This window comes from Heloderma suspectum, chromosome 4 (assembly GCF_057233095.1).
Source record: "Heloderma suspectum isolate Gila_16-S chromosome 4, 16-S_ref, whole genome shotgun sequence".
Classification (NCBI taxonomy): Eukaryota; Metazoa; Chordata; class Lepidosauria; order Squamata; family Helodermatidae; genus Heloderma; species Heloderma suspectum.
In genome coordinates this window covers 34,195,788-34,214,904 of record NC_139461.1, presented here as the reverse complement: position 1 = coordinate 34,214,904, position 19,117 = coordinate 34,195,788, and the positions used below count along the sequence as shown (strand labels likewise).

Genomic DNA, 19,117 nt, shown 5'->3' with positions numbered 1-19,117 from the left:
TGGAGGTTTTATCCTCCAGATTACTCACTCATGGAAGTTTGCAGGTCCTTTTCATGATGTCATTAACCTCCAGGGCACATCCAGAGGTATTTCCTGGTTATTCCATCTCAAAAAGTTCCGGAAATAATGAACTATCTTTTAAACTTGGAATGTTATGCTATTAAAACAGCCACTAGATGGTGCTGTTTCACTGTGTTCTATGGAACCTTGACAATTAAAAGCTTCCCCTCTCAGGAATCACGTGGTCGCTGTCTGGGAGCCTGCGATAAATGCAGAAAGGCTGCAGAAGGGCAGGGCTGCAGGGTTTTTCTTTAGTGTAAAGGCAGCCTAAAGCACTGGGCTTGCCATAGGAACATAGAAATCTGCCTTATTCTGAATCAGAGCATTGGTCCAATATTGTCTACTAGCTCAATACTGTCTACTGCAAGAGTGCAGACCCTCTTAGAGTCCCACACCCTCTGGGGTCCTCCAGGTGGCCATGCCCCATTCCCCTGACCCCACTCCCTTTCCCCTAACCACCAATTGTTTAGTGGTTTCCAGGTTTCTCTGCAGGTTCCCCCCCCCCAATTCTAAAAGGTTGACATGCCTCTCCTAAGTCCCAGTTACCCGCAGTAAGAGTTTAAAGCTAAAATAGGCTGGCCTTTCTGCCCCTGCCCCTTTTGCTTTCATCCCCACCCACCACTGGCATGTGGCCCCCAACAGTTTCTCCAAAATGGAACTCGGCCCTTGGGCTGAAAGAGTTTCAACACCACTGGTCTACTGCAACACACTGCACATGGGGCTGCCTTTGAAGACAGTTCAGGGACTTCAGCTAGTTCAAAATCCAGCTGCAGAATTCCGACCAGGACCAGTTTGGTGGGAACCTCTCTCATCAGTTCTAAATCATCTTCATGGGTTACCAGTCTGTTTCTGGGCACAGTGCACAGCGTTGGTGCTTTATCTTTAAAGCCGGACACAGTTTGGTACCTGAAGGAACTCCCACCGTCACACAAGCCTGTTGCTCATGCAAGGACACCATCTTCAGTATCTTTCTCTCAGTAACCCCAACTATTAGAGAAGCTCACCTGGCATCTTCTTTGCTCTCTTTTTGGTGCTGGACAAAGATCTTTTTATTCTCCCTGTTTGTTGAACCATTAAAACTGTGATGGTACTTGATGCTGTCAGTTTTATCTTCTCTTTTAATTTTCAATTTTTGCTATTGTATTTGATTGATATGGCATTTGTTCCTATTGCTTCATTTTTTTATTATAGTGAGCTACCCATTTATAGTGAAGGACACATAGTCATCTGTTAAACCAAATGATACAACGAAGGGAGAATCAAGTAATGAATATTTCTGCCCCTTGAAGGGCTTTTCTACATGAGGCTGTTAAGCTGCTGCATCTACTTTCGGTTTTCCTGCAGAATTGACATACAAGCACTATATGAGGAGCGTTTATTTTCCTGCTTTTCTGCTACTTAACCTCTAGGTGGCACTGTGGTACAGCAGAATAATGCAAATACCCAAGTGGAAACAGCATTTCCTTTTGCTTTCAGAAATAATACCCCAATTTTCCTGCTCCAAAAAAAGTCACTGAAACTGGAGGGTCACGTTGTCATCTAAAGAACCTGTAAACAACCATGGGTAGGGAATGACGAGTGCACACTAAATGCTCAAAATGAATGGTTAGGCACTTTACTGGTACAGATCCCACTGAAATCAACAGGAATAGCATGAATCAACTGCCATGCTAGACTGATATCAGAATACCTGAGGTTGTGGATAATACTTCGTCTGCATTGAGGACTATAGCTTGAAAACAATGGGTTGGATCTAGAGTGTCCCTTCCATGAACGACAGGCTCTTTTTGTGGAATGGAAACAGATCCAGAAAAGAATTCCACTGGAGGAACAGGGAGGTAAAGTAAAGTGCATTGGGGGTAACACTGTAAACCCACTGGGGTGGATGAGGGTTTTATTGTACATAGGAATGCCACCTAGATCTTACTCACTTCAGTCTTAACATTCATAAGGATGTACCTGATAGTAGCCATAATAATAATATTACTAATTTTCCCACCTCCCATTCAAAGAATTTATGATAATGCTTTACATGTGTGTAGAGTTTCTTGCATAACAATCTGGAAAAAATATTCTGGGGCCAAATACGGGAAAAAGGTTCAGCAAAGCCTATGGGAAAAAAGAGAAGTAAACAGACAAGCTGTAAGCCATGCTCTAGGTCACCGTTTTGAATACTTTAAATAAACAACAGATTGTGTGGAGCGTTTATGGCACCAGTTTCATATTTTTGTTGGCTCAGTGTCCTAGTTCAGTGAAGAGGAAAGGATGTTTCTGTATTTTAAAACAGTGTTCTTGTCTCATGAACCACATTACTTTCGAATCTAATTCGAAAGAAATGTAATGGAGATTGGGCGGGCTTCTTTCCCTGTGAACAACATGTCCATACTGTCAAAGCACATCCTTGCATAAAATCATGAATTCTCACTCTGTGAAATTAAACAGGTTCCCTATGTGAAATTTACTGAAGAAGGATGTATTAAATTTGCTTCTTTGTGTGACCTCCTTACTTGTCAGTGGCAACCAGGCAGCAGCAGACACAGGAATTTTAACAATAACATAGGATGTACTTAGGAGCAATTCCAGACCATTTCAAGCCAAGTATTTTTCCAGCTGGGCTGTGTGCTCACTAGTTAATAAATAACTTGGTACCATTACTTTTCTCTCTCCCTTTTTAAGTTTTGAAAATCCATGAGTTGGAGGGCTGGAGGCATCAAGTCAGGCATCAATAAATTACGTTTTAGGGACAAAATCCAGCCAAAGCTAAGCTCTATCAGTCATACAGATTTCCATGGAAGACTTGCACACTGAACTCAATGAAACATAGAAGCTCTCAACTTCGGCTGAAGTGTGCATTAGATCATTAACAAAATGCCCATCTATATCAGGCTTTATTTACTTTTAAAAGTGAGTGGCTTCCATTAACCTGCATGAAAGAAAGCACTAAAGGCTCAGCAACACCATTGCAATGGAGTACATTGAGAGAACTAGTCTATGATTGCAGGAAAGTCAGTACCAGAAGAGCAGAGGGACAGCTGGGATGATCATGAGATGGATTATTCTGACGGAAGACCATTTGCTTTGACCCATGCAAGTCAACAGGAGCCACTGATTTGTATGGAAGCCGGGGTGCATGGATGACCCTAGTGCCTGAGGCAGGAACCAAAGATACCTTTGCCACCCCTCAGCAATGTTCCTGATGGAAATCTGCTGACAAAAGTAGGGCCTGCAACAAAATGTTGCAGTTCCTGTTCAGGGATCCAACCAGCCAGCCATTTCTTCCTCCAGGATACTCCCCTCAAACACCACTTCCACTTGTTTGTTCCCCGCCCCCCAGTGAAACAACCTTTTTGTGGAGTGGGTGGGTAGGTTGGTTGCTGCTGCTGATAATGGTTTTTAAAGATCTGTTGTACTGCTACAAACCTCAGGGTTCCCCCAAGCATGCTGATACCTCCTTCATGTTTCGAAGTGGCTCATCTTATTGTCACTTGCCACCTTAGTTCACTATTAGAGTGATTGCTACACAGATCTCAGTGGCAGCCACTGAGAATCCAGCTTTCTCTGATCTACATAGCTCCACCCATTCAACAACATACTGTTGTCTCTGAGCTTTTCTATATGATGCTGTTAATCGGCTGTATCTACTTTCAGTTTTGTTGTAGCATTGGGATCCAAGCATTACACGAGGAGCATTTCCTTTCCTGCTTTTCTGCTACATAACCTCTAGGTGGCACTGTCATATAGTGGAATATCACAAATACACAAGAGGAAATTGCATTTTCCTTCACTTTCACAATTAAATGCCACATTTTCCTTGCTCTGATGCAACTTGCCAAACATGCTGGTTAGACACAAAAGTGAAACTGGAGGGTCACAACATTGTCTAAAGAACCTATAAACGACTGTAAGGACTGACAAGCGCACGATAAATACCTCATGTAGAAAACCCCCGTCTGCCTAGCTCCATGCTTATTTCCATTTCCTGATAATTATACAGTGTAGCAAAGATAGAACTCAGGGATTGGCTATACTCAGGCACACCTACACAAGGGAACTTTCAGCATCAACATCTCTGCACTCATCATCTCAGAGCATTTAAATTTACAGGAGTGGCTCCTTCACTATAGAGAGGTGATACCTTATACAGTGTTGATCTCATTGCTTCCATTTCAGATAGTGTATTTCCTTTTGCTTTTTGGAACAGGGGAAAGTATATCCTTGTGCAAAAACAAGAGGACTTTTATTCTTTTTTCAGAAAGATGTGTGTATTTTATGCTTTTTGTGGAGTATAGTTTCATACTGGCGTATCCATGGAGACAGATCCCTTAATAACTCCTCGAGTTAGCAGGTCAAGTAAGCAAACCTACACAGCTCCATAGCAACAGACTTGAAACTAAAAAGGAACCTATCAGCAACCGAGCAGCATCTCTCTCTCTCTCTCTCTCTCTCTCTTTCTCTCTCTCTGTCCCTCTCGGGAATTTGTGCAGCAAATTATCATGATGCACACTGTCTTAGGCAAAAGGAGGAGCACCATCCATTTTAAGAAGGTGTGAGAGGAAAAAAAGAATCAAGCAAGCTATCAGCACCAAAAGTAATTGCCTTACAGTATCTTAAGAACCAGGTCGCTTCATTTTCTGTAGGCAACTGGTGTCAGAGGCAGCATGGTTCCAGAAAATCAAGAGAAATAATCAGGAAGAGTGAGGCATATGGTAGAATACACACACACTCAGGGATGGCCCTCCCATGAAACAGCATTTGCTCCAGTGGGTGAATCGACACATGACAGTTTTATTGTTATCATACTGCAGTGATAACTATTGGGTGCCCATTGCTGTCATGTGCACCAACAGTTACCAGTGCAGTATGATAATGGTAAGACTGCCATGTGTCGATTCAGCCAGTGAGAGAGCGCCCCCCCCCCGCCACCCTCGGTTTGTCTTGTTGCACGGAAAGTTGCATGGCTGGAAGTGGGTGTGGGGATCTCGTAACAGTTCATCCGGAGACGCTGGGGAGCTTTTGTGAGAGCCCTTTGACTGCTTCTTCTGGCTGCGCGGCTCTCTACCTGAATGCACAGAGGATGGGTGGTGGCGGTGGGAAAGGTAAGGGCGGTACAGGACAGGGGAAAGGAATCACAATACGGTGGAAGGAAGGGGCACGAGGAGGTGGTGGTGGCCCATATTTTTTCTTGCTTCAGGCAACGAGAGAGCTTGTGCGGGGGCTGCGTACACCCCTCTGCTTATCTGTACCTCTCAGCCTAGGGCCCTTTCACACTGGAGTTGTTCCACTGATTGAAGGCCCGCTGTCATTTGGTAGGGCTTCTATCAAGCAAATCACACTTATCCTTTCAAGCACTGCCATGTGGCTTTTTTTTTTTTTAAGTGCCCAACTTCCGTTGAAGAAAGAGAAGACAAGCTGTCGAGCATTGCAAAGACCTCCTGAAGGCAGAACCCCAAAGGCAGAAAGAGATACTTTAAAGACTTGAAATGTCATGTTCTTGTCGTTAATAATAACAGCACCATGAATGCCCATGACACACCCTCCCTCAAAGAGATTACAATCCAAATTATGACAGGGTCAGGGAGGACAATAGAGTGAAGGAATGGAAAGGAAGGGGGAAAGAGTAACAAACAAAAAATGGAGATGTAGGAAAGGCAAGAATAGCTGAGAAATAGGAGACACAATAATAATGTTAAAAGAATTTCAGCAAATTAAATCAACAAGTATTTAGGTGCTGACCCCAAACAAATGTTATTTCAAAGACATAGCTAGCAGCTACATCTTTCTTTTTTCACTCTAGAGTAAGTACAGTGGTTGCAATCTAGTGTGGGGGTAGGGGCCTTTTAGCATACCACTACACACATTGGTTCTGATCCAGATTACCCCCTCCACACACCTTTAATTTGGTAATTACAATAAATTTGGTAATTTATATTATGAAATATTGCCATATTTCACAATATAAATTATATAAATTATATTAAATTTAATAAAATTTAAATTTACATATTAAAGCCATATTGGGCAATATAAATTGCAGGCACAGGGGTGGCACTCTGGAAAGCAGGGGGAAAAGATTAAAGCCCCCCCCCCAGCCTCCATGCTAGGGTCACAATCCAGATCAGGACCCTTGCACTTACTCTAGAGTAAAAAAAAAAGAAGATATTGCCGCTAGCCAAGTCTTTAAAACATGATGTGCTTTGGCCCTTTGTTTCAGCTTGGAAAGGGTTCACAGGAGAAGCTGATGCTGAAGAGGGACTTGAAGAAGGAGAGCGAGGGCATGGCATTAATTGCATTGGTTTTGCAGATGGTCTGGCAGGACATGCAGGCAGGCATGAGAGGCAACAAGATGGAACGGTCAGCCCATGACAGAAGGGTCTTTCAGAGAAGAAATGTTTGGTGGCACAGCTGGAGAAGCAAACTTTGCAGGTAGTGAGGAGGGGAAGGGAGAAACATAGGATGGACAAGGGGACGTATACTTTTAAAATAAGGAGTTTGTACTGGACATGGAACAGAAGTGAGCCCAAGAAGAGATACCACTTTCTCTGCTTTATCTCTGTCATTCCGTAGAGCCAAGTCCCTCATAAACACTTCAGGTCGATAACTATCCAACAGTCTCATAAACGTTGTCTCGGGCATTCTGCTTCCTCCCTCAAATACATCGTAAATGTGTGTTTTGACCCCAACAAACAGAACTGCTTGCAGGGTGAGGTCAGCTGAGCTGGAGCCAGTGACAGCAAGCATGAGTGATAAGTGTTTGATCATATGTACACCTCCTCCAAAGCTTTCACTCTGCCGAAGACAGCAAGAGATCTACTGTCAAATAAGCGGCAGCAGATGCAACTGGTAAGCCCATCAATGGGAATGAAAAGAGGGCCAGCATTTTTTCTATTGGGATCAGATAGGGAGAAAAAAAAAACATCCATGAGAGTATAACTTTCTCGATATCAACATGTCAGTGCGCTAAACTACACACTACATTAATATGCAGCAGATCCTCAACCTTTTGTTTACCTTAGTGTAAGCACATGGTGACCCAATCCAGGACCACCGTGCACTAGGGGGTGGGGGTGGGGGTTCAACCTTCCCACTCAGCCCCTTTTTTCCTCCAAAGTTCCCCCATCCTGACTGCAGGGACTAAAAAAAGAAGAAAACTCCATTGGCAGAAATGGAGTCCCCCCACCACCATCTTTTTTGAGTCCCTGTAGGGGTGGCAAATTTGGGGGATAAGGTGGCTGGGTGGGAAGGTTTAAATCTCCCCTACCTGTGCACAGTGGTCCTGATCTGGATCAGCCTCCGACACAGTTACACTAAGGTAAACAAAGTGGTGAGGATCAACTGCATGCAACATATTTAATGTAGGGATGTCAGAGAAATCTTTTTTCGGGGTGGTGTTCGATGGGTTTTTCTAGGCTCAGCACCCTAGACTTTGTTTTGGTTTCTGCTGCAGCACCTGACTCGAACTGCAGTGAGTTGGACCAGTTTGTGGATTTTCTGGGAATTTCTGGGAATTTTTGTGTGTGGAGGGTTCTGCAATTTCAGACCAATTTGTGCAAATTACAGCTGAATTTCTAAATTTGTGTAATTTGCACAAATTCTGCTGTAATTTGTGTTACTTTGGCCATAATTTGAGCAAATTGTTCAGAAATTTGTGCAAATTACAGAACTTTCCCCCCACAAAAACAAAACAAAACAATGCACAAAAATGTTCCCAGAGTTCGGGGAATATCCCAGAGCTCTGCTTGCAGACACAAAGCGAGTTGTACACACCACGGAACTCTGTTGAGCCAAAAAAGAACCGGATTTCCCAGCGACAGACATCCCAAATTTAATGTAGCTGAGTAAAACAGGATAACCTTATCTTTAAAATCTCACCTCCAGTAAGAATGGACTGTGCAGCATTTTTGCACTGACAATAGGTCCGTGCAAAGCTATGATCTAAACACCATTCAACCATTCCCATGACAAAGCCACTATTCAATTTAGCACATTCTGTATCTGTGTCTGAACAGCAAACACATTATCTTTTCCCCCCACAGTTTGCTGATCTTTGCAGCAAACTGGGAACAAAGAGCAGTGACCCAAGCACAATATGTTAAATGTCATTTTCTAAAACTCTTTGCCAAGCATGTTTCCCCCAAGAAGAGAATGTTATGCTTCCAAATCACTGTGAAGCCTAAGGTCCCACATGACATCCTACAGATCACAAGCTCTTCCTGCAAAGTCATGCCCATGGCTCTTAAATTGGAAGGTGGCATGCTGCCAGTCAGCAGCTCTCAGCTAGGAAAGTGGCGTACCAATCTTCGGGATGTGGTCATCTTGCACACTGAGAATCCAGTTTTCAGTCTGGAGATACTGTCCAAACAGAGCTGAATCAACCAACCGGTGGTGCAGCTAGCATGAAGCAGGGGTGTGGGGGGGAAGTGACCACCCAAGGAAGAGCAGCTCATAGGACAGCAGCAAACAGGTCTGGCGCCAGCACTGGGCTGACATGGGCATGCCAGGGCCCACTGGGGTTGATGCTGGTTACCACAGCATCCTTTCTCTTCCTGTAGTCATGACAGTGCTATGATTTAAGTGAGCTGAAAATGCGAAACTGCACATGCTCTGTGTGTGTGTGTGTGTGCGCGCGCGTGTGTATAAATACATATATATGTATTAAAATCAGGGGTGGCAAACAGGTTGTTCCCCCGCCCCCTCATTCCTCCTCTGTAACATATCAGGAATGTAGAAGCAGCTGGAAAGCATGAAATGGCAGTGGGGAAGGGGAGGAAAAGAGAAATGTTAGTTGTGTAAATCACAGCTGAAGTAATCCACATGGCCATATAAACCACCCCCTCCCTATAAGACCATTAAGTCCAGGGTCTAAAATTACCTAGCTACACCAGTGCAATCAGCCTTCAACTGTACCATCCAACCATGTCTCAATAAAACATTCTAGGCTGGATTTAGACTTAGTCATACTTAGAGTAGAACCGTGGTGGGGTGGCGAGCAGGGACACAAACACACCAAATGGATTTGTGGGCTAACACCATGCAGTTCAAGACAGAGAGAAATGTATCCCAGCAGCAAATCATCCCCACATGATGTGACAATTACAAAAAATAAAATGCTGTTCCTAGCAGGCTTGAAAAAGAATGTGCATTTCATATAAAGTGTTCAAATACTTCCTGATCTTCTAGATATTACATCTAGGCCTCAAAATGATTCAAAAAAAGTCACCCCTATGGTAATGAATTTCTGTTTGTTTTTCTGTGGTTCATCTATTGCCTATGCTTGGCTTTTTACGTTTTTTGCAAGCAGTTTTTAAAAAACGCGTTGCGCCACTCAAAACAAAGGCGGCATCTGAGAATACAAAGGTCTAGCAAATCCCATATATCTGTAAATGCAGACTCTGTATCTGATTTACTGTAAATGGGAGTTGTATGCAATTTGGAAATGTTTATAAAGCAGAAAGCAAAACCAAAGGCAGCATCTAAAATTGCAGAGATCCAAAGTGATCTTACCTGGTTTTATGAGGCTCGTCTTTGTTTCCTTCTTATATCGAGCTGACTGTTGAGTTCCGTCCCCCATTGTTCCTGAATTAAATTTCTTTCTTGTGTAATCTCCTCCATCACTCCCTGTACAAAAGCCGACTGGACTGTTTCCAGTATCAGGAGGAGTCTTAACTGGAGATACTGACTGGCTACTGGGGCAACCCGTGTCATCTGAAAACAGGAGACCAAAAAAAAAAAAAAAAAAAGCCACAAGGAAGGTTATTTGTTGGCTTAAATACAGGTGGCAGCGAATCAATATTTTTTGGCATTGCACTGTACAGCTACTGGTTTCCAATGAAGCATGCAGTCTCTGGAATACTAGATAAGGTGAATTTCATATTCAGCGGGGCATTTCTGTGCTTTCATTCTGTGCTTTCATGTGCTGCATTTAAAATGGGGGGGCACTATTAGGGGGTGGGAAGTGGTTATTTTGAGGTCTAGGGGCTGTAAAAAGCCATGACGAATACCTTAATCTCCTCCTGCATGCTTAAAATTTAAAAATCAAAGCAGACATATTGAAACAGCTGATTGATCACCTCCCTTTCCTTATCATAGTAATGGTCTCTAGTTCACCAGCACAAAAACTCTGCCCTGTAACTGAGTTACAAGAGTGGCAAGAAACAAAGCTTCCCCCCGACCCCCCAGTAATTATCCTTGAATAACATGCAGTGGGGTAAGTCTCCCTCCTAATCTGCAACAGGATCTTTTCCGGTAGAGTTTTGGCTCAGTGAGGAGCACATTTTGGAGCACTCCTCAGTGAGGAGCACACCCTATGCCATTCCTCCCACCACCCTTCAGTCCTTTTTCAGTGGCAAAGGGGCAGTGCCCCCTGTCACCGAAAGGATCTTGCGAAGGAAGAAGAGTCGTCATGAAGGATGTATCTGTGCCATGTTTTTGCACCCTTTTAGTCCCCAGGCTAGAAGTAAGCTAGTGTCTGACCTGGTTCACACAACATGACAACATGGGTTGAGTATGGGTTGCCATTGAACTGTGGGTTGTTGCTGAATCGTGGGTTGCTGTGCTGTGTGAACCCAGCCATGCTGACAAACCATGGTTTGTTAAGCATGAACAGCCCATAGTTCACAACCCAACAAGAAACCATGTGTTCTCTCTGTGGGTTGTTCATGGTTAACAAATCATGGTTTATCAGCATGTCTGGGTTCATCCAACACAACAACCCACGATTCAACAGCAACCCACAATTCAATAACAACCCACATTCAACCTGTACTCTGGCTTGTTGTGTTGTATGAACCCAGTCTCTCAAGCTCGTAGTCCCAGACAGCAAGGAGCTCACTCCTGCATGCCGTGCTCTCTGCTGCACAGGATCTTCTCTGGCAGCCTGAGGGAGGTGAGCTTGCTCAGCCCTTAGACTCCACCAGTTTTTCAAGTTCTTTTGGGGAGAGGCAGGGGGTTGTTCCACCCCTGACACTTTTTTTGGGGGGTGTCCCCCCTCCAATTAAACACAGTGGATTTCCACATGTGGATAGGCATGGCATGAATGAAAAGGAATGAAAAGGATATTATACTTCTCTAATATAGGGAATGATTCTCCTAATACAGGGGTAGGTGATGTGGTGCTTGCAGGCACCAGTGTGCCCCCGGACACCTTTCTTGGCACCCATCGGGGTGCCCTGCTCCTCCCACTTATTATTTCTTTTAAATTAACAAATGTTCTTACCAGCAGCTGGAATCACTTCCAAGCCAAGTGAGGGCCTGCAGCTGCTGCCATCTTCATCCCCCATGAATGCCTCTGGGCCACACGTGGAGCTCAGAGGCATTCTTAGGAAATGGAGATGGTGGGCAGCTGCAGGCCCATGTTTTCCTCTGCAGTGTGCCCAGCCACCCAAAAGAGAAAGAAAAAAGGAAAAGGAAAAGGGACTCCTGTGAGAGCGAGAGAGAAAAAGAAATAGGGGGGATTGAATTGGCTGGCGGAGGAGTGCGGGAGAAAAAGAGGATTCTGCTGGCACTAAAAAGTGCAGGTTTAAAGGAGCTCAGATTGGGGCTCAGATCTGCACCTCTGCCTTGTATTCCATGGTTTAGGCATGTTACCTGTCCTTTGTGATTAGCCATGCCTCCAATGGCAGCCATTTTGTGGTGGTGCCCAAGACATTTTCTCAAATTGCCAAATGTGCCTATGGGCCCCAAAAGGTTGCCTAACCCTTCAAATAATGCATACTTGATACTGCTTTGGCTGCAAACTCCATTTTGTGCAAATCGTTGTTTGCTGCATCTAGATGAAATGGCAAACAATGGTTTGAAACCAATTAGAAGCGGAAACTTCTAATTTCTTACCCTCATGTGCAAAGGAGGGTGGAAGGGAGGAGGGAGCCTGTGAATCTTGCCAGAACTTATACTTGGAAGGAAAATCCATTGTGGGTCGTTACTCCTGAACACAGTTACTGTGCGTGCACATGTTCAAGTGATAGGAAGCCCGATTCCGGCTGAACATCAGGAAAAACGTCCTGACTGTTAGAGCAACAGGGCAATGGAACCAATGACCTGGGGAGGTGGTGGGCTCTCCCACACTGGAGGCCCTCAAGACGAGGGTGGACAGCCATCTGTCAGGGATGCTCTGACCTGGATTCCTGCACTGAGCAGGGGGTTGGACTTGACGGTCCTGTAGGCCCCTTCCAAACCTACTATTCTATGATTCTATGTAAAATTGAGGCTTACTCCTGTAAGCCCCATCACATGAACATACATCAGAGTCAGTTGCAAACCAACTCTCACATGTAGCCAGGTTTGCCTATTATCTTCATCATCATCATCATCTAAACGTATGTGTTGCTTCCCACTACAAAAAGCAGCCTCAAAGTGACAGAGACGGCAATCCTATATACGATTTTTCAGTTTCCCAGCTCCGGGTTCATAGCCAGGAAGCCATGCTACCCTCCCCCTCCCCTCATAGCTGGGGCAGAGAGCCACAGCAGCTGCCCCTCCGTGCCTGTCTGTGCTCGTAACACAAAGCACGGACAGGTGAAAAGAGGGCATTCCTGGGGGCAGGGAGGAGACAGCAGAAGCTGTTTTAGACAACTTCCTATGTGGTCTCCAGCCCTGTTCCCACCCCCTCTGCGAAGCCGCGCTTAGATACCCGACCTTCAGAGGAAGACGGAGGTGACCACCTATCTCAGTAGGATTGCACCCTTACACACACAAATACAGAATATAATTAATAACAGAAACTCAACAACACCAATATAAACCATAATCAGCACAATAATACAATAATAATAATAATAATAATAATTACCATAAAAATATAATCTAAAAATGATACAATACAAAAAGGGCTCATCCACAATACACAAAAAAATTAATTCCAGGGAAATCAAAGTGACATATACACATTTCATTTCTTATACCACAATCCTATTTTAGTTTTCCCCTTAGAATGAAGTCCTTTTTATAGCAGTGGAACTTCATCTCCAGGAAGTGTCCATAGGATTGAAGCCTCAGGATGTGTGCCCAGATGGAGTGAGGTCTGTTTCCCCACCACCACTTTTCCCTCTTCCTAATGGCCCCTCCCTCTGTGCTCCAGGTGGACTTGTTCTTTTGTTTTCATTACCAACTTCCTTGCATATTTATTTGCTCAAATATTTGTTCTAGGTTTCTTTTAAAAAGGAAAAAAAAAACCTTTTTCACACTTTCACATGCACTCTGAAAAGGTAGGCAGCCTATTTCATGACTGACACACGAGTCAGCCAGATCACATAATGAACAGCCCGTTTTTGGAATTTACATACGAAGGGCCAGCCAGTCAGCGAGATGTACAGCCCCACTTTGATGGGGGGCGGAGGTGAGTGGCAGGCAAAAATGTGACTTCATGACTGACACAAGAGGCAGCCAATCAGTGCAAATCTAGCTTCTACTGAAAGCCAGAATTGTTTTCCCCAAGACTGCTCTGGGATAGAAGATGACATATATTCCCAAAGTTTACTGAGTGTCCTCCCATGTGAAGCTCACTGCTAAAATGAATTGCAGCTGTATGCACCTTTACGCTATATTGTGTCACTTTACCCCACTCCCTAAAGCTAGTCAGGAAATTATTTTGCAAATTATTTTGTACAGAATTCCTCTCTGTAGTCCACAGGAGCCCAATACAATATTTTTCTTTTGTTGGAAAACAACAACTCCTTTACCTAAATGAAGTGAGTCAGCATCCTCTCCAACTCATCTTTACTGAATCTTTTCAAAAGGCAAGTCACTCCCAGAAGTATGTTGGAAAAATACCCAAAGGCTGGAATTTACACTGATTTCTCTGTTCCTCTGAAAAGCTGACAAGAGGGGTGTGTGTGTGTGTGTGTGTGTTTTAAAGTACAAGCTTTGTACTTTATGTACTCAGTATAATGAATGCAACCAAGTGTAGAGAAAATGTGAACTTTGGAAATGACTCGTGAGAGCCGTTGGCTAAGACCAGTTTGCTGACAGCATGGCCAAAGTGAATGGAGCAGGTGTCACCAAAAAGCTAACGCATTACAAGGCATAATATTTCATTAGCAGCAGGAAGGTCTTCATGACCCACAGCACATTTTCTAGGTCTCCCTTTCACAGGAAGAACTGAGATGTGTGTTCGCTGGCAATCTGGTCAAAGCAAACGGAGAAGACGTCAATCTCTTAAAGCCCATTCCTTTGCAAAGGAATGGATAGAAAGCAAGCCATGTCACACATGAAAGTACTTTTGCACATACACAGAGGGCCCTGAATAATCATCATACTTGCCCCCAGCTTGATGGTTTTCCCCTGCCTTGCAAAGAGCTTATTTAGATAGGCAATTAGACTTGCCAAGGAATCAGTGATGCTCCCTGATATCTCTGTGAAGTTTCAGCTCTGAAGTTAATTTTGGAGAAGCTCTCAGAGGCTGCATTCCAGTGGTGGGTGGGGCTGAATGGAAACAAGGCGAGCCTAACATTCCACAAATATCAAAAACACCAGCATATTTGAGTTTAAAGCTCTTACTGCCACTAACTAAAACTTGGGAAATATTCAACTTTTTAGAATTGGGGCGGAGGGAAGAGAGACATGTGCAAAACCTGGAAAACCACAAAGTGGCAACAAGGGAGAAGGCCTTCTTGGTGGTGGCCCCCCATTTATGGAGTAACAATCTCCCCGACGAGGCCCACCTGGTGCCAACATTGTCATCTTTTCGGCGCCAGTTTAACACTGCCCTCTTCTCTCAGGCTTTTGGCAGCATATAATGAGTCTCTCTGATTGCCTCTGGCTGATTGTTTTAAACCGTTTTAGTTGTTGTTGTGTGTGCTATTTGTTCTATGTCCTTATATGAATGGTTTTATACTTCATATAATGTATTTTAATGTGTGTGTTTTTAATTTTTGTCAACCACCCAGAGTTCACAGAGGTCACAAAGCTATATTTCTATACGGCTTTGGGGCAGTATAGAAATACGATAAATGAAATGAAATGAAGTATTGGCAGTTGGAGGAACGGGATGAGGCCAGAGGAAGGGGGCATAGCCTTCTGGGGGACCCAAGTGAGGCCCATGGGTATGAGGCTTAACACCCCTGATCTTGAAGGTATACATCCCCCACCCCCAAATAATAAATAATATAGCACCTTTCGGGAAATCATGGTGCTTCAGTGTTAGCTTAATGTAATCCTTGTAAAACACCATACTATAAGTCAGTACTCTTATCCCCATATTGGAGAAGCGGTGTGTGTGTGTGTGGGGGGGGAGAGTTGAGGGGAAAGGACCTGCCTTAGGCCACTTAGTAGGTTCACAGCAGGGGAGAGATTCAAATAAAGGAGCTTCCTGATTTGTACCTAAGGCTGCAACTCTATGCAGCTGCCCTACTGAACACAGGGGAACTCACTTGTGAATAACCATGGATGGAAAAGCAGTAGGGTACAATCCTATACATGTTTAGACAGAGAAAAGTCCTACAACCCCCAGCTGCCACTGTAATTCCCTACAGACTCCTCAACACAGCAGCCGTTTGGGACATCATAGGAAATTTAAATGCCGGCCCCCGGGACAGTTTGGATCACGGCTACCTGCTACTGCTTCCAGGTAAGTGTGCTAGGGCTGACCAACAGAGGATGAGTTCAGCTGTGGGCACTCTCCCCAGCCCCCCTCAAACCTGGAGCTAGCCCTGAAAGCTCCTCTAGGCCACACTCTCTTCCATTTTAAACCAAAATTGCTGAAGCTCTCCAGCTTTCTTGCACACCAGGCTGATTATCATGGGAACATAGTAAACTTGGCACGGACAACCACTCCTCCTCTTGGCGCCTATCATTAATGACCTTTAGACATACCAATAACTAAGCCAGGCTTTTGAATTCAGCTGCAGACAATGAAAAGATCTGTTGTATGCAATCCTCTTTCCTATCGTCACCCTGTTATTTTTAACGAACGGTATACCTAACACCGGTGTATAAAACCTCTCCCCCAAACAGCCGCATGGAAAACATACATCTGTACAGTTGTGATCCCCGTCTCCTTCAGCCAGGGGACATTTTTTCCATCCATGCAAGTATCAGATGGACATTTGAACTTGCAGGATCTCGCAGGATCAAAATTTTCGCCATCACCCAAAATAGCAGCTGCACATGAAACTGAGCCGTCCATCACCAAAGGCAAAGTCATTTCTTGACGTCGTGCAGAGGTTACATCTCCGTACATAAAAGTGACATTTGGAGGAAAGGGGGGGCACGTGTCCTACTTTAAAGAGAACAGTCCTCTATTTGGAGAGCTGTTAGAGAACAGTCCTCTATTTGAAGGGCTGTGTAGTCCGGTTTAGAGATAAAGAACCATAAAAAAGGAAAGCAGGCATCTTGACATCTTCCCCACTACATTATTTCCCCACTACGTACTTATTTCTAAATGTGTGTGTGTGTGTGTGTGTGTGTGTATATATATATATATATATATAAAGGTAAAGGTGTCTCCAACCAGTCGTGTCTGACTCTAGGGTGCAGTGCTCATCCCCGTTTCTAAGCTGAAGAGCCAGCGCTGTCCGAAGACGCTTCTGTGGTCATGTGGCCGGCATGACTGAACACCAAGGTGCACGGAACGCTGTTACCTTTCCCGCCGAGGCGGTACCTGTTTATCTACTTGCAATTTCTTGCTTTCGAACTGCTAGGTTGGCAGAAGCTGGGACTGAAGACGGGAGCTCACTCTGTCACGCTGCACTCGGGTCTCGAACTGCTGTCCTGCCAACCTTCCAGTCTGCAGTTCAGCGTCTTAACCACTAAGCCAATTAGCTCGTGCACATTTTATGCAAATCTTTGCCTCTTCTGTCTTCTTTTTGGGTGACACATTTCCACTTTGGGAGGGGGGAAGCACAAGAAGCCACCTTAGGAAATGGTAAACCTTGAATGCTGCTTATTACTGTTATATCCCAACTATTACTATTATATCTCTTCTTTCCAAAGAGCTTAAAACAACTCGCATGGCTCTCCCTCCCCCTTTTATCCTCATGACAACCCTGTAAGGTAGATCAAATGGAGACATACTGACTGGCCCAAAGTTATCCAGTAAGCTTCATGGCTGAGTGGGAATTTGAACTCTGGACTCCCCATTCCTAGTTCGACATTCTTAACTACTACACCATGCTCAAGTAGCAGTAGCATCTCATTTTCATCTCTAGCACCAAAGTTATTTTAACATTCACTCACAAGCATGTACATATGGAGGCCAATATCCAAAGGAGAGTGAAGCTAGTTCACTTTGTCATACAACAGCACTTATTTTGTATGACCAATGTTGTGTGGTATAGCATTGGGATCAGCTGTTCAAAAGAAAAAAGTCCAAAATCCCATCAGGCTACCATGAACTCTTTGTATGGGCCTCATCAGAAATTTGGGGCTCTGGCTACAGCTTAATAACACTGAAGCTATTAAACCTGGATTTGGGATCATATAAACTTGGGTTTGAGTCTTTGTTTATCCAGAAAAGTACTATTTGGTCTTGCAAAAGTCACTCTCTCACACAGAATGGCTCTATGCATCCTTTCCTAGAAGTTAAAACACTAGTTAGTCAATGGAGCAAATTTGTTTTCTGTTGCACCAGAGGGTAGGACCTGAACCAACTTGGTCCAACATTGATCCCCCAATCAAATGATAAGAAGGGGGATTTGATCTGAACATTAGGAAGAGCTTGGTGGCACAAGCCGTTTGACAATGGAACGGACTGCTTCAGAAGGTAATGGACTCCCTGTAAATAGTGAGTTTTTAGCAGAGGCAGGATGGCCACCTATCAGGGATGCTGTAGCAGTAGATTTCATGCACTGGCAGGGGGTTGGACTAGATTACCTCTGTGGTCCATTCCAACCAGTGGAGGCTGGTGGCTCTGATGTCAGTGGGGCGGTGAATCCTCTCTGGGTTCCAGTCAGAACTCTAAAGGTGCTTTGTACCTTCGATAGCTCCTTTAGAGTGCTGACTGGTTCTAACTGAAATCCAGAGCGAATTCACTGCCCCACTGACATCGGAGCCACCAGCCTCCACTTGTTCCAACTACATGATTCTAAGTAGCCACAGAAACATTCATAGGATTGCAGCCTCAGTCTCAATTTACCCCTCTGCAAAATGGGAATTGTCTTTATATTGACCTTCCTCAACGAGTTGCTATGAGAATAAATAAACACCATAAAGTACTCTGCATCATCATCTTCCTCTTCATCTACTGAAAAACAGAACACTGCAACATCTTCAGAGCATGTTTAGACTTCTACAGTCAAAATCCCACTTAGGGATTTTAATATGTTAAGTGGTACAGAAGTATTTTAAGGAGCAATCCTACCGGGATAGGCAGCTGCCTCCAAACTCGGAGGCGACCACCTATCCAATGCAGGGTAGGAGAAGTGTGGAGGGGATCATCCCCTCCATGCTTCAGCTGCCCTGCAATTGTGGCTAGACAGCTGATTTTGGCTGTCTAGCCATGGGAAGGTGGAGCAGGGGAAGCGATGGCCGGACGACATGTTGGATGTGTCGTACTGGCATTTCTGACTTCCACGCCCTGGAATGCCCCCTCTTCTGAGCGCGCGCACAGGGCCGTTCCACGCTGCCTACAAGACAGCGCGGGAGCGGGGGAAGGTCAGTTCTCAGGGAACAGATGTATCCTATGGCCATCTAGCTGCTGACTAGCAGCCACAGGATTGCACCCTTTATTTATATATATACATATACATATGGTGAATCTCACATGCCTTCCACAAAATTTTGACTGAACATATACCCACAGATGCATGCAGATACAAATGCTTCTCAGAATAAGTGAGAACTTTGGAATCTTACACAGTATGATCTTATTTAATTCCATTCCTACCTGCCATTCAAAAAAATTAGTCAAAAGTTGGACAGAAGAGCACAATAGCAAACTGATACATTACAATACATGGTTTATATAATGCCTAGCATTTACGTCTCACCTTTTGAGTGTTCAAAGTGACTGACATGCATTATTTCGGCAATCCTCACAACAGCTATGCAATAAAGGCTGATATTATTAACCCTATATTGTAGGGGGTGGGGGTGGGGGCAGGGGTGGGGGAAAGACACCGGAGCTGAG

General features: G+C 44.4%; 1 protein-coding gene across 5 annotated transcripts in view; it reads right to left on the bottom strand.

The window, feature by feature from the left end:
• SYBU (syntabulin) overlaps positions 1-19,117 on the bottom strand; it is a 59,100-nt gene that overhangs the window by 19,669 nt on the left and 20,314 nt on the right. For all 5 annotated transcript variants that reach the window (XM_084847987.1, XM_084847988.1, XM_084847990.1 and 2 more), the window contains one exon: positions 9,562-9,762. In XM_084847987.1, coding sequence (XP_084704113.1) covers positions 9,562-9,762 — 201 coding nt within the window. The remainder of the gene's footprint in view (positions 1-9,561; positions 9,763-19,117) is intronic.